The sequence below is a fragment of the Lactuca saligna genome, chromosome 7, assembly GCF_052625555.1.
Source record: "Lactuca saligna cultivar CGN05327 chromosome 7, ASM5262555v1, whole genome shotgun sequence".
Classification (NCBI taxonomy): Eukaryota; Viridiplantae; Streptophyta; class Magnoliopsida; order Asterales; family Asteraceae; genus Lactuca; species Lactuca saligna.
The window spans coordinates 164,968,012-164,982,731 of record NC_136423.1 but is presented as its reverse complement, the minus strand read 5'-3'; the positions used below and the strand labels follow the sequence as shown (position 1 = coordinate 164,982,731).

General features: G+C 35.0%; 2 protein-coding genes across 2 annotated transcripts; both read left to right on the top strand.

The window, feature by feature from the left end:
• The first annotated feature begins 4,005 nt into the window (after positions 1-4,005).
• LOC145005371 (RING/FYVE/PHD zinc finger superfamily protein) lies at positions 4,006-5,309 on the top strand. The gene is made up of 2 exons (XM_078964450.1): positions 4,006-5,026; positions 5,112-5,309. The coding sequence occupies exons 1-2, from the start codon at positions 4,097-4,099 to the stop codon at positions 5,157-5,159; spliced, it is 978 nt and encodes a 325-aa protein (XP_078820576.1). The 5' UTR covers positions 4,006-4,096; the 3' UTR covers positions 5,160-5,309.
• A 983-nt stretch (positions 5,310-6,292) lies between these two features.
• MSRB1 (methionine sulfoxide reductase B 1) lies at positions 6,293-7,472 on the top strand. Its single transcript, XM_078965477.1, has 5 exons — positions 6,293-6,537; positions 6,621-6,732; positions 6,811-6,876; positions 6,986-7,183; positions 7,273-7,472. The coding sequence occupies exons 1-5, from the start codon at positions 6,345-6,347 to the stop codon at positions 7,298-7,300; spliced, it is 597 nt and encodes a 198-aa protein (XP_078821603.1). The 5' UTR covers positions 6,293-6,344; the 3' UTR covers positions 7,301-7,472.
• The last annotated feature ends 7,248 nt before the right edge of the window (positions 7,473-14,720 follow it).

The following is a 14,720-nucleotide window of genomic DNA, read 5'->3' as shown; positions in this document are numbered from 1 at the left end:
CTTTAAGACCAAAACTAATGTGAAAACATTTTAGTATTGGAGTCAGGTTGTGGATACTCCATGTTTCCCATTTACCAATAAACATGGTGTCATCGGTATAAAAAAGATCTGTTAGAAATGGTCCATTATTTGGTAATATGACACTGTCACACCCCTGAACCAGACGGAGAAAACGTCCGAGGGCTCGTGTGACTGTAAATTGAAATATCATCACAATAAATATAAATGAAACATAACATCATCATTATCCGTGCATAATATAATACAATTTCCATTGTTTAAATCAAATACAGTCTTTTAAATTACATGACCAAAACATTCAATGTATGATGTTTAACAGTACACAAAACAAAATCCCATATTCTTGTTGATTCTTTCGCTTAACGAGTCCATGAGAATACAATTTTTTTTGAAAACGTCAACATATATAATGTTGGTGAGTTCATAGGCATGTTTGATTGAAAAGTTTTGTATGGTTCGTAAAACACTAAGAAATTTGATATTTTATGTAAAGTAGTTTGAAAGTAATGTGTCAAAATCAAGTATAAATGCATGTGTGTTTGCTGCTTTTGGAATGTATAAATAAATAAAAATTTAATCCAGATAAAAACCCTGTATTTTTTGTTGTAAGTAGAAGGTAATGTATAAATGTATTTATCCCAGAAAATCCGATATTTTCTGCTTATTAAAGTATCGTAATCATAAAATTTCCAAGACCGAGTATCAATGTATGTATGTTTTTAGTATCGTCCAGGTTTGTATAAATATACTGAAATCTTTGATGAAGTTAGTCTCTAAGTGAGTCGTTACAACCATGGTTGATAATGACTAATTCACCTGTTTTGGCGTTTTCAGGTGCCGGTTTTGATTTAAGTAAGGTTTGTCGCCCTAGACTGGCCTAGTCTAGCTGTAGCGATCAGATAAGGCGTGGGGGGTCACCCCGTATAAATCTATACACAAACTCCTGCTCTCCCTCAAGGGAAACTCTGGTTATAACTACAGGTTACGATCGTACACTCAAATGTGCCAACCGACAAGTCTCACTAGATCGTCAACTTTTCACGATTGTTATGTTTTTCACCCTATATAATGTTTACGTGTATGCTTTCAAGTTTTCCAAATTCCAAGAGTAAGTGTTGAATAGTTTAGGCTAAATTAGCATGTAGATGGGCCACTAAGGTCCAATAGACATGTAAAAGGGTAATTTAGGCCCAATAGGCATGCAAATGGGTAACTTAGGCCCAATAGGCATGTAAATGGGCCACTAATGCCGAATAAACATGTGATCCATGGCTCAGGCCCAAATTAAACGTCTATTATCACGAAAATGATGTTTAAATTGAATATGGTTGTATAAGCCATCATCAACAAAGGAAGCACTTACCGAAAGTGCGTGTACTGCTACAATCCATGTTTATTAAAATTATATTCTCTTGATGGCATTTAAATTTTTAGTTTGTTAACCAAAAGTATGATTGGTGGTTGTCGAGGCCAACAAAATAAATACTCTAAATCTTGTACATTAAATAGTGTATAATGGTAAAGTGATCGAATCCACGAAGATTGTTTCAATTTATAGCTCTCTTAAAATCTTGTTTGTATAAATACTTGTGAAACGAAAATAAAAGTAAAAATACAAATTTTAATTTTTTGGTTATTTAAAGAAACTAAAATCATACTAAGACTTGGAAATTACAATTCAACAAAACCAAGAGTTCCATATAAATAAATGAGAGAAATATGATTGACTTTGGCTTTAATCACATGAACCACTGGCAGAACCTAGATTAAGGTAAAAGGGTATCCCAAAAAAACTTCCGAAAAAAAGTACACTACTGAATTTTTTTTAGTGGCATCCGGGCTACCTAGGGAACCACCTAGCTTCGCCCCTGTCATGAACACTTAGTTAATTATCATTAGACATCATGGTGCAAAACTTTTGATTCAATTTAATTTGGCTATAGCAATCTAAAAAGTCTGAAATCATTTAGACTTTTCTTAGTTAGTAAAAATAACTAGAGAAACCCATAGTATATTTCATTAGTTAACGTTGCAATTTTCATCAATCACATAATTAGTGAAAGTTAACTAACATTAAGAACTAAAAAATCACCAAATCCGATAGGAGTAAATATGCTTTCTCGACCATGTTGGAGAAAGTGTTTGGATGACCGTGTGAAGCGAAAACTACCACAAGAACCATTTGTTGCTTGCTAATTTTAAGATCCATTACTTAATCAATAAATTATCCAACTAATCATTGCATATACATCTAACCTCATGAATAAAGACATATAGATAGAAAGAAGTTTAAATGCAAAGCACTTTCATAAAAATCACCAAAAGCTCATAATACTCTTAAAACAACTAATCATCCATCGATTTCACCAACATCAACCAAGAGTAATTTAGCCTAGCATGGCTAAAGTCAAGAAAACAAAATAAAAATAGATTGTACCAAATATGTAGCAAGATTCCAGAATAAAAAAATGTTTCTTCAAGCTCTCAAAACCCTACAAAATCTCATGAGAAAAACCTCAAAATCGGATGTGCAAAAGTGTGGAAAAGAACCATACCAGCCTTCCTCAAATAACAGACAATGTAAAATTCCGGAAGTAGCTCAATAGGCCTTGCGCGGGGTGCGCAGAGCTACGATGGTGGCCTGTAGAATTGGATTCTTGCATCTTGGGCTGCACTGTTTTAGCCAACTGGCTCGGTTTGCTTCCCATCAGCTTGTAGCCCATAATTCTCCAAGATTTCTTTAATTTTGGGCCCACTTCACCTCTTCATAGTCGTCCTAAGCTCGAGTACTCGCTCGATCAATCATATCCGTTTGCTCATATATTCGTCCGTATTTTTTAATTACATGCCCATCTCTCTTCATTCATTCACTATTCAACAAGCCCATGATTCTTCATTCTTCAAGTCCGGTTAATTCCTATGATTCCCGAACATCTCCACTCCATATTAGTCTTCTAAAATTTTGTAATTATGCTCAAAGACTAGAAAAATGCCAGATATAGACATAAAACAATATTAAAAAAATGCATGATGATTAACTAGAATTGGAATGAAAAATGTTAAAACAAACTATAAAAAAATCTCATCGTCATTGGATGAAGATGAAAATTGTTCATCACTTGTAGTACGAAATATATAAATTTTTTGATAAAGAAGCTATCACACTTGTAGTGTTAAAATACGTGTGAAAAAGTTAGTATTACAGGTAAAAAATAATTTGTTATTTTTACAAGTTTTTTTAACGATTAAATGGTCATATGACTGTTAATCTTGTTTTCTCTGTCGTCTACGCTCATAACCATGGCTTACGCCACATCATACCTACGAGACACCTGTAAATGGTGTTCACGCATGACTAACATGCCATATCAACGCTCTAAATATCTACTCAAATTTATATTGTTTAGCCTAAATATATATGTAAAGTAAGAGAGAGATTAGAAAAGAAAAAGTTAAATTGCCCTCATGCTAGAGGCACATGAAGGCACCAACGTCTAAATTTTGATGGAGATTAAAAGAAAAATCATAATGAAACATGTTTATAGAGACGTTTTATGCAAAATTTGAAGTTTAGCTACTTAAAAAGTCTTAAACCCCAAAATTGACAAACCCACTGACCAAATTTGAAGTTGTATCATTAAAATGCTACCAAAACTCAAACCACCCTAAAAAATGATAACGTTTGTGATTATTTATTTTATAAAAGTTGTCGCAACTCAACAAAATTTTTGGATGAATTTAACCGTATAAATATCTTATTGTTAACTGAAATATTAAATTTTTACAACATCATAACAAAAAATACGAAAAATTAAGTGGGAAAAACTGCATATTTCAGGTGAAAATTCTGGAGCATTCAAATTTGACTTAAAACTTGAATTTGCAATTAGTCAAAATTTAAATGAAATCTTTCTTTTGCCTTCCCGCGGGTTTCAAATTTCCCCCAAATATGTTCTTTTATCTTCTTCCCGGGTTTCTTTCTTCAAATCATTCCTTTAAAGAAAAAACTCATTTCACTATTCTTTCAATCTCCATCAATCTCTTTCCCTTTGATTCAATTTCAATCCCAACAACAATGGAGAACAAGTTTCATAGCTTGCCACCTCACAAAAGATTCAGGGCAATACACCCAGAAAACCCAATTAATCATCAAGAATCGAACAAGCTGATTTCTTCAAGCCTTCCGGCGAAAAAGAGAAGAGAATCCAGAGACCCACCGTCGTTTCTTACCAGTCCTGATGCCGTCATCTCCGCCTCCGCCGCCACCTACTGTTTACCCGCCAAAAAACGAATCTGTGCCGTTCACCCGGATTTTCTTCCCCCGAAACCCAGTTCTCCGTTTGATCTCAATCTCGAGTATAACCCGATATTGGAAGAAGACATCGCTTCTGTCACTGTAAATGTTTCAAAGAAAGTCGAAGAAATTGATGATATTAGAGTGAAAAAGGGAGAAGAAGAAGAAGAGGAAGATGAAGATGGGATTCTATGTGCTGTATGTCAAAGCACAGACGGAGATCCATCAGATCCGATCGTCTTTTGCGATGGTTGTGATCTAATGGTTCACACCACTTGCTATGGTAATCCCCTCATTAATGGTGTTCCTGAAGGCGATTGGTTTTGTTCTCAATGCCAAATCACTGATAAAAACAAGGATTCATCTTGTTGCCTTTGTCCCTTCAATGGCGGAGCTTTGAAGCCAACCAATAATGGCCTCTGGGCTCATATTGTGTGTGCATTGTTCATTCCCGAAGTGTTTTTTCATGACCCAGAAGGTCGAGAAGGGATTGATTGTTCAAAAGTTCCATTAAGAAGATGGGGAAAGAAGTGTTATATTTGCAGGAAAAGACATGGGTGTGCCATCGATTGCTCTGAGGAAAACTGTGGTTTGAGTTTTCACGTGACTTGTGGATTGAAAGAAGATCTGTGTATTGAGTATAAGGAAGGGAGAAACAAAGGCGCCATTGTTGCTGGATTCTGTAAAAGCCATAGTGATTTGTGGATCAAGGTAATAAACCGACAATTTCTTTAGTAGATTTGATTATTTGTAATGATATGTTGTGACATGTTATTGGATATTGATTTGATTGCAGCAACAAGGATCAGGGAAATACAAGATTGTTGCAAGAAATGAAGATTGATAGTGCTTTTTTTTTTTTTTTTTGAGTCTTTGTATGGAAAGATTTGTGTTTAGCTTCTTAGTGTTTTTGATAGCCAATAATAGGTCTAGAAGTTTGAACTTTTAATTTTATGTAATTTTTAGAGTAATTTAGATTCTATTTTTATTGACACTTTCTAGTTTCTACATATTTCGTAATGTAACACCCAAAGATTATTTTACTAATGATGCAACAAAATAAATGAAAATATTAGATAAATACTATGCTAGATCAAGAAGGCAAAAAAAAAAAAAAACTAAAATAGGATTTAAGGTGGAAAATTCCAAAGATTAAAGTTTGTACAATGGAGTTGATTTGTATATAATATTTTTTTTATATATATAATAATTTGTAATCATTATTTGTTGACCTTTAATCTTTGTAATATTTTTAAAGAATATAACTTATATCATATCTACTATAATAAATGAAGGTTTTTTTGCCACATGTCCTCTTATCATTCATTTGGACACATGGCATTTTCTAGAATTTTTAAATATTCTATTTTCCACTTGTCATTTTATTGTATTTTTCATTTTATTAAATTAAAAAATTCCACATTTAATATGTAAGGTAATATATATGTAAAGTATTTATTAGAAATTATTTATATATGTAATGTATTCAATATATTAAAGTCTTATTAATTTTAATAATTCAAAAATTTTCTTTTTTTTCTTATAAATTCAAACTATTCAAATTATTAAAATTTTATATTTATTTTTTTTAATTAAACCCATATAATACATGGGTCTCACACCTAGTGAGCAATATATGAAGTTTCAAAAGATGCAAAATCGCTATTAAGTTGAAATTGGACTTTAAAGGTCCTATGATTTTAATGATTATTTGGGTTGTTTCCTTAGTTTTTTTGCTATTACTTGACAAATGGTTAAAGATTTTGTCTAAATATTTTTAAAGACTAATATTATGTAATTGCAAATGAAATATGATCGTATCAAGATTTTTACGAGTATTACTTTACATTAAACTTTAATATTACCCATATTGTCATGAAGAACTTAAAATGGGCCGATCCACAAAATACATGGTGAGAATTATGCCATTTGTCAATTTCATCTCCACATCATCAAACTAATATTCACATTTCATCAAAGGCCCAGAAAAAAAGATTGTGTATTCTTCTTTGTTAAGAGTTTGACTTTAATGGCTTCCCATTTCTTGACTCCCAGCAATTTCAGACTCCAACTTCTCATTTCATCAAAACCCCAATTCAATTCACATCTCAAATCATCTAATCAGTTTCAATTAAGCAAACCCACAACCAGATTTTCTTCATCGATTCGCTCTATGGGTTCTTCATCTTCATCATCTCAGAAACCAGACACCTCACCTCAAGGTCTCTTAGGTTTTTATATTATAGAATTAAGCCACCCGATTCTTCAATTTTCATAAACAGATTCACTTTTTGATCAATTGCAGAGACAGGAAACATGGATTTCAAATCTGTTAGCGATCAAGAATGGAAGAAGAAGCTTACTGGAGAACAGTTTTACGTAACTCGACAAAAGGGAACAGAAAGAGCCTTCTCTGGGTATTCATAACTCAATTTCTTCCATTAACGATTCACGGAGACAACAATTTTCGAAGTTTTGACGACTTTATGTTTCAGGGAATACTGGAACACGAAAACCGCTGGGATTTACCATTGCATCTGCTGTGACACTCCATTATTTGAGTAAGTTGAGAACAAATAGCAAAGTAGCAAACCATAAACGAATAAAGATTCTTCATTCTTGTTTTGTTTGAATTTGAAAATTGAAAGGAATTTGTGGGTTTGATTGAAGGTCATCGACGAAGTTCGATAGTGGAACTGGTTGGCCTTCGTATTATGAACCAATTGGAAGCAACGTGAAGTCGAAGTTGGATTTGTCGATCATTTTCATGCCTCGACAGGAAGTTTTATGTGCAGCTTGTGATGCTCATCTTGGTCATGTCTTCGACGATGGTCCTCCGCCTACCGGAAAACGTTACTGCATCAATAGGTATTATCTTAATGTTGTCGACTTATTTGTGGTGTTTTTTCAGAGAGAATTGTTGTCAGTTTTGGAATAAATGTTTGTTGTTTTTGTAGTGCTTCCTTGAAGTTGAACCCGAAGTAGGAGAGGATCCTGTGTTAGGAACCAAGCAAAAACAGAAGTGGATAGAAGATTTTTTTTTTTTTGTATTGTCATATTGTTAATGTAACATGGCATGATGGGTAAAATGATAAACCAAATTGAATGTTTTTATTGTTGGAAGTTTGGTATTAATAAGAAGAATCCTTTGTGGGAATTGTCTGAGGAAGATAGCAACTTGAGAGGCATTGGAAGCCTTTTGTCTTTAGATTATAATAAATGGATAAACTAAAGGGTCATTGTACCCGGCCAACTTATATGTTGTTTTGTAGATTATTATGATGCGTTGATCTTGGGTTTAGGAGTTGTCCTCACGCAGAGAGGACATGTGATTGCTTATGCTTATGGTTATTGTTTCTCCCCTTTTATATATGATCAAGAAGGTTTAGGTGGAAGGTTTAGGTGGAAGGATTAGAAAAGGAGAATTGGAAGCAGAGTGAATCAGGGGGAAGATTCCATTGTTCATCAGATATAGTCGGGGCTTGTTGATCCAATGTGGTAGGCTTTTGGTCCCGATTATTGGTGGGGTTAGGTAGATAGTGCTAAAAGAGGCTCATAAGTCGAAGTTCTCAATCCACCCTGAGGACATGAAAATATATAGGGGTCTTAAGTTGAGCTATTGGTGGTTCTGTATAAAGAGGGAGATAACATGCTTTGTGGAGTGGTGTTTGACTTGTCAGAAAGTCAATGCCAAACATCAGAGACCTTACGGTAAGATGCAACTTTTGCCTATTCCCATGTGAAAATGGGAAGAGGTCAACATGAATTTTATCACGAAGTTGTCGAGGACGACACATGGAGTGGATTCTATCTGGGTCATTGTCGATAGAATGACTAAGAGTGTTCATTTTATACCGATCACTGCGAGTATATCTGCTGAGAGACTTGCTGACTTTTACATTAGGGATGTGGTGGTTCGACACGGAGTGCCAGTTTGGGTGGTTTCAAATCGAGATGTTTGTTTCATCTCCAAGTTTTAGAGGACGTTTTATGAGGAATTGGGCATTCAGGTCCATTTTAGTAGACCATATCACCTCCGACCAATGGATGGAGTGAGCGGACGATGATATGCTCAGGGCGTGTGTGCTTGATTTTAGCGGGAGTTGGGATACTTATCTTCTATTGGCCGAGTTCTCGTACAACAACTATCATGCTAGTATTGATTGACCACCTTTCTAAATGTTGTACGGAAGGAAATGTAGGCCCTCGGTTTGTTGGGGAAAGTTGGGCATCAAGTCATGGGGAGTACTGAAGTAGTGCTCAAGTCTATTGAGTTGATATAACAGGTGCGTGATAGGTTTCGAATCGCGCAAAGTTGATAGAAGAGTTATGCATACCATCGATAATCGGATATTTAGTTCCAAGTGGGGGATTTAGTGTTGCTGAAGGTGTCACCTTGGAAGCGTGTCATTCGGTTTCAGAAGCGGGGCAAGCTAGACCGTCGGTTTATCGGTCCCTTCAGGATTATTGCCTCCGGGGGCAAGGTTGCATATAAGTTGGAGTTGCCTGATGAGCTCAGTCAAATCCACACCATTTTCCATGTCTCTCAGTTGCATAAGTGTTTGGCCGATGATTCTGAGGTGATTCCTTTGGATAAAATTCAGGTTGATGATCGCCTAAACTATGTAGAGAGACCAATTGTAATTCTCGGCAGGAATGCAAAGACTCTGCACAACAAACTGGTGAACCTTGTGTAATGGCAGCATAAAAAAGGATCTGAGTGGATGTGGGAGTCTGGGGATGAAATGATAGAGCATTACCCAGAGTTGTTTTCAACAACGAACTTCGAGAACAAATTTTGATTCAAGTGTGGGAGAGTTGTAACACCCGTGTTCCCATGTATTTTCATTATGGCTTAAAATATAAAATGTTTGCAATTTCAGTCCTTATGCGTGGCGTACTTCGTGAGTACGTTGAGCGTAATTCATTAAAAGGTGGTGGGGCTCTTTTGAGTAGATTGGGCATACACGAAATGTACACATGACGTACTCACACAAATCCTAAACCCTAATTTTTAGGGTTTGGGCCTTATTTAATGGGCCTTAAGTATTTGAGGCCTCCCTCACCTCCAACCTCCACTCCTTCATTATGTTATTTTGAAACCATAATCTTTGAGAGCTTGTTTAGGATCTTTAGAGTGTTCTTGGTGCATTGTAGGAGAAGAAAAAGCTCAACATTGGTGATTTGTGGTCTTGGAGCTTGTAGATCCAATTTTTTCATTTCATTTGCCAACCTTTAGAGGTATAAAGCTCTCACATTTATGTTTCTATGTGTTAGATCTAGGTTAGAGTTTTTTTTTTTTTTTTTTTTTTTTTTTTTTTTTTTTTTATATTTTTATTTTTATTTTTTTATTTTAAACTTTTGGCCCCATGATTTGGTTCTTGTGAGTAAAAGCTACTCCAGAGCTTTAGATGGTCATTTCTTAGTGTTTCCAAGATTATTATGTCATAAAGATGGGATATTGGTTGCAACCTTTCGTCCATGCATGTATATGGGTAATTTAAAGGATGTTAAGAAGCCATAGTTTGGTTTTAGGGTTCATTAAGCCATTCAAAGGAATAAACTCAAGAACTTTACGATTTTGGACATTCATTTAGTTTAGAACTAAAAGTTGGATGTTAAGTCTTTATGATTTGTCGATCATTTTCTAGTAGTGAATCGAGTACGCCCTGCTAAATCTAAGTACGCAACGCGTAGTGGATTATCTTCGTGTTTTCTGTAAAGCCTCTACGCATGGCGTAGAGGTAAGGGTACACATGGTGTAACTGTAACAACCCGAAAATCCTTGTCTTGTAAAGTCCAACTATTCAACTCAGCCGAGTGTCAACCTTCGTTTTGCTATCATTTAACGAAAATGTGGGTCTATATGAGCATTCTAAGCTTAGTCTAACCTAGATATGAGTCTTAAGAAGGGTTAGAAAGTGGGTAGCATCACAAAATCGGGCCAAACACACCAAAGAAGGTGTGTGCGGCCACCCAGCCACACACACCTTCCGACCTCACACTCGACCCTACATATTGAACACTTAGCCAACCTTACACCCCTTTCTCCCACTCCTTCAAAGCTAGAACTTTCTCTCTCTAGAATCTTCACCCAAGAACACTCTAAAGGCCTAAAAAACGTGAAGTACTCCTCCATTTAGCTTGTTATATTGGTAAGACACCTGAATCTAAGCCTAAAACTCATAGTGTTCTTTGTGTTCTTCACCCTTTGAAGGTGTACGGCCGCACACACATCATGTGTGACCGCACACACCTCTTTGGCCATAAAATGGACCTAAACACTCCTTTAAGCATAGCAACGACCCAAAACACCTTCTTAGGATCATCCCCAAGTCGTGGAAAATTGATTTGGGCACATTTAGGTGGGAGTGTACGGCCGCACACAGGCCTGGCCGCACACTCTGGCCACACACAGGCCTGGCCGCACACTCACAAAGGTTGAGTTTGGTGGCCTTACACTCAAATCTAATGCCCCACACTCATTTAAGGACTTCAATGAGTGTTTGTGACACTCATTTCTAAGTGTTCTCATGTCCCTAAAGTGTATCCATGTGTCTATTAGTGGTTATATACCCTATATATATATATATATATATATATATATATATATATATATATATATATTCATATATGTGTAAAACATGTTAAATAGGATTCGCGTGTGTGGTCAAGTCCTCACTTGACACTTAGCATCCTATATCATCCGTTCATCCGAATCACCCACGTCAGGTGAGTTCATACCCCTTAACCAACATTTTTAAATGCTTTTATAGGGGGGGGGGAATACAAGTTGAACTAGTAAGTTCTTAGATCAATCTCATGTGATTAATAACTGGCTAGCAAATAGATTTCTGCATGTTAAACTGTTTTTATCCAACTAAAGATTTTCAAAACTTGTTTTATAAACTGACATCATGTCATAATTTCGTATTTATAAATTTTCCAAAGGTTTTAACAAAATTTATTTTTATACTCTTGTTTTGTTAAATGCATGCCTCTATATGTATAATTATATAAGTAATGCTTAAAGGACTTAGGAAGGCTAACTCGCTTTAATTCCTTTTCCTTGTTTGGATGTGGGTTTAGGGTAATGGTTATCTGTCCAAAGGTCGTTTAAATATTAGTTATATATCATGTATACATATATAGTCATAAAAGTTCTATCAACCGATTCATCACCTTTGGATAGCAGAGGCATCTAGATAACCTCTCAAGTAAACTATAATAGGTATAGTTTAGAAACCAACCATAACATCCATGAAGGAGAACTTAGTTATATGTATATTCTAAAACATGCACTTTTAGTAAAAAGAAAGGTTTATAGAAATCAAAACACGAGATACATCCTCATGACGCGGATTACACCATTGTCAAGTTGGTAACCAGAGTCTCCTTGAGGGAGAGCGGGCATTGTGTGTATAGATCTATACGAGACAGACACTCCCACATCCTGACTTCTAGCTACAGTCCCGGCAGACCAAGCCAAGGGGTGACAAATGTCACATTCATTCCGACGCCAGCAGATCGTTAAGTATTCGATTGTCAATCAGTATGGTTACGAGTATCTTTAGAGTTACCATATAATTCATGGCTTTAAGGTAATAAGTATCATTATGGTATTTTCTATATATATAAAATAATCCTTATATATATATATATATATATATATATATATATATATATATATATATATATATATATATATATATATATATATATATCTTCCTAGTTATACACCAGGCCACATTTTAAATCTTTAAATAAACCTACTTAGGATTAAAGATTCTTTTAGACTTTGCGAGGCGTATTGGTTCATTCAATACCACCTGGAGTCTGTATTTCGTTCTCTTAGACTTTGCAAGGCGTATTGGTTCATTCAATACCACCTGGAGTCTGTATTTCGTTCTTTTAGACTTTGCGAGGCGTATTGGTTCATTCAATACCACCTGGAGTATGTATTTCGTTCTTTTAGACTTTGCGAGACGTATTGGTTCATTTAATACCACCTGGAGTCTGTATTTCGTTCTTTTAGACTTTGCGAGGCGTATTGGTTCATTCAATACCACCTGGAGTCTGCATTTCGTTCTTTTAGACTTTGCGAGGCGTATTGGTTCATTCAATACCACCTGGAGTCTGTATTTCGTTCTTTTAGACTTTGCGAGGCGTATTGGTTCATTCAATATCACCTGGAGTCTGTATTTTGTTCCTTTAGACTTTGCGAGGCATATTGGTTCATTCAATACCACCTGGAGTCTATGTTTTATTTACTTTTAGCTAGCAGTGATACTGCTGAGGTAAAATATTATTTTTCCCTATTACTTTTGCTTGTGATCATCTCACATATTCTTTAAAGTATAAACTATATTTTGATAATGATAGTACTTTTGGGGGAAATTACTCCTGAAACATAAAACAATTGGGTCTTGGTAGAAGACTGCTTTTAGTAGAGATATTCCTTGGTTTAAACATAAAACATTTGGGTCTTGGTAGAAGACTACTTTTATTAGAAAATATAGGATTTTCTGGAAGAAATTCTAATACTCTGTAAATTCTAAACCACCATCTTTCATGAAATTATTTTGAAGAAAAACGTGTATTCATATCAATGTCATTAAATACTTATGAATTCAACAGCATTAAAATGATAATACTCGCTTTCAAAATAACTTGTATTCTCAGGTCGTCAGTAGACAGGTACACTCCGGGAGCTTTTGTGAAGACAGCCTTGTACCAAGCTGCACCTTATGTTATTCTCTGTATTTACTTCGATGTTGTTATTAAATGTAACCTATGTAAAATTATTACTATTAATGCAATGGATGTTGTACTTTCATTACTATATTGCATATGTTGTGATACTAGACATGACGTCCTCCACCCTAGAACGTTTCCGCCGTTCCGGTTTTGGGGTGTGACAGTAACCCCAGAAGGCGACTTTGGTCATTTTTGGACTTTAGGCCATGTTTGGCTGGGTCTAGTCTTATAGGGATAAAAAGGTCTTTTACCCTAGAAAGAGAAAAGTTGATTAAGGCCCTTGATTATGGATATTTACCTTAATTGCTAATTAAGGTTATTCTTGGATATGTTTAGTGTGAGGAGCCTTCATTTCAGCAACTCAAGTGTGTGATTTGTTTATCATGAGATTGAGGTGAGTCTTCTAACTATACTTGTGGGTCAAAGGCATCAATGTCAGTCTATTGGATTGTGTATGTAGGATGCTAGCTATCTTTATGACTCTTGCATGTTTGTATGATCGAGTTGAATTAAATCCCATGGTTGGGCCCATTTATGTATGATTATGTTGAAATAAACCCTAGGGTTGGGCCTATGTATGTAGTGGGTTGAAAGAAACCCCAATGCTGGGCCTATGGTTATACATTGAGTTGGAATATTACCCTAAGGCTAGGTCCAATGATATATTAGATACGTGGTACTCTGGGGAACTCACTAAGTTTTGTTCTTATAGTTTATGTTTTTGGTTTCAGGTACATTTGGTACGAAAGGAAAGGGCCCAATGTGATAGCACAACATCCCCCTCATGATTTCACACTCATGTTTATTTTTACTCTAATGATTTGGATAGTTTGTATTTTGGTTGATATTGAAACATCTTATGTATGGAATTAATGATTTTTAAAACGAAATTTTTTTATCTTTGCTTCTGGGATGTTACGAATATGATATTGAAGCTTCTAACAAAAATCTTTATCCTTTAAATAACAACTAAGACCAGTTAAAACATTAATTAGGGGCAATCTAATCAAACAGACAACATGATTTCCGACGGCGTGAGCATTTAATGCACCCCATGCGATAAACATTTCACTAACTAAGGCAAATAGTCAAGTTTAAACGACACAATATTTTGACAATATTCTTTACCCTTTACTAGGTATGTACCCGCACAAAGCGGTGACATCTAATAGCCTGTTTTAACAAATAATATTCTTCATATAATATATTTTTTCCGGAAACATGTCAACTGCTCAAATACGATTTATTGTAGTTAAAGTGTACAAGACAAACTAGTGGAACATTAGATCGGTCAATTTAGCTAATTTATATTTTGTACATGTTATACATATGTTCTCGATTAAACCCATACATATATTTGGTTACAATCAACCAAACACTATAAATAAATTAAAAAGAACAACCATTTAAATTTAATCACATGATAAACAATATTACTCTTTTTGGCAAAAACATGTTATATTGTATAAATTTATTCATTGAGTAATATAAAAATAAGACAAAACTTCAAAAATGGTTCCTATGGTTTTCAAAAATATCAAGTTTAATCCTTAAGTTCAAAAAACCTCACAAATGGTTCCTGTGGTTTCAAAACTTTTAACATTTGATCCTTCCGGTAACATTTCTACCGTTAAGTGAGGGGTATTTT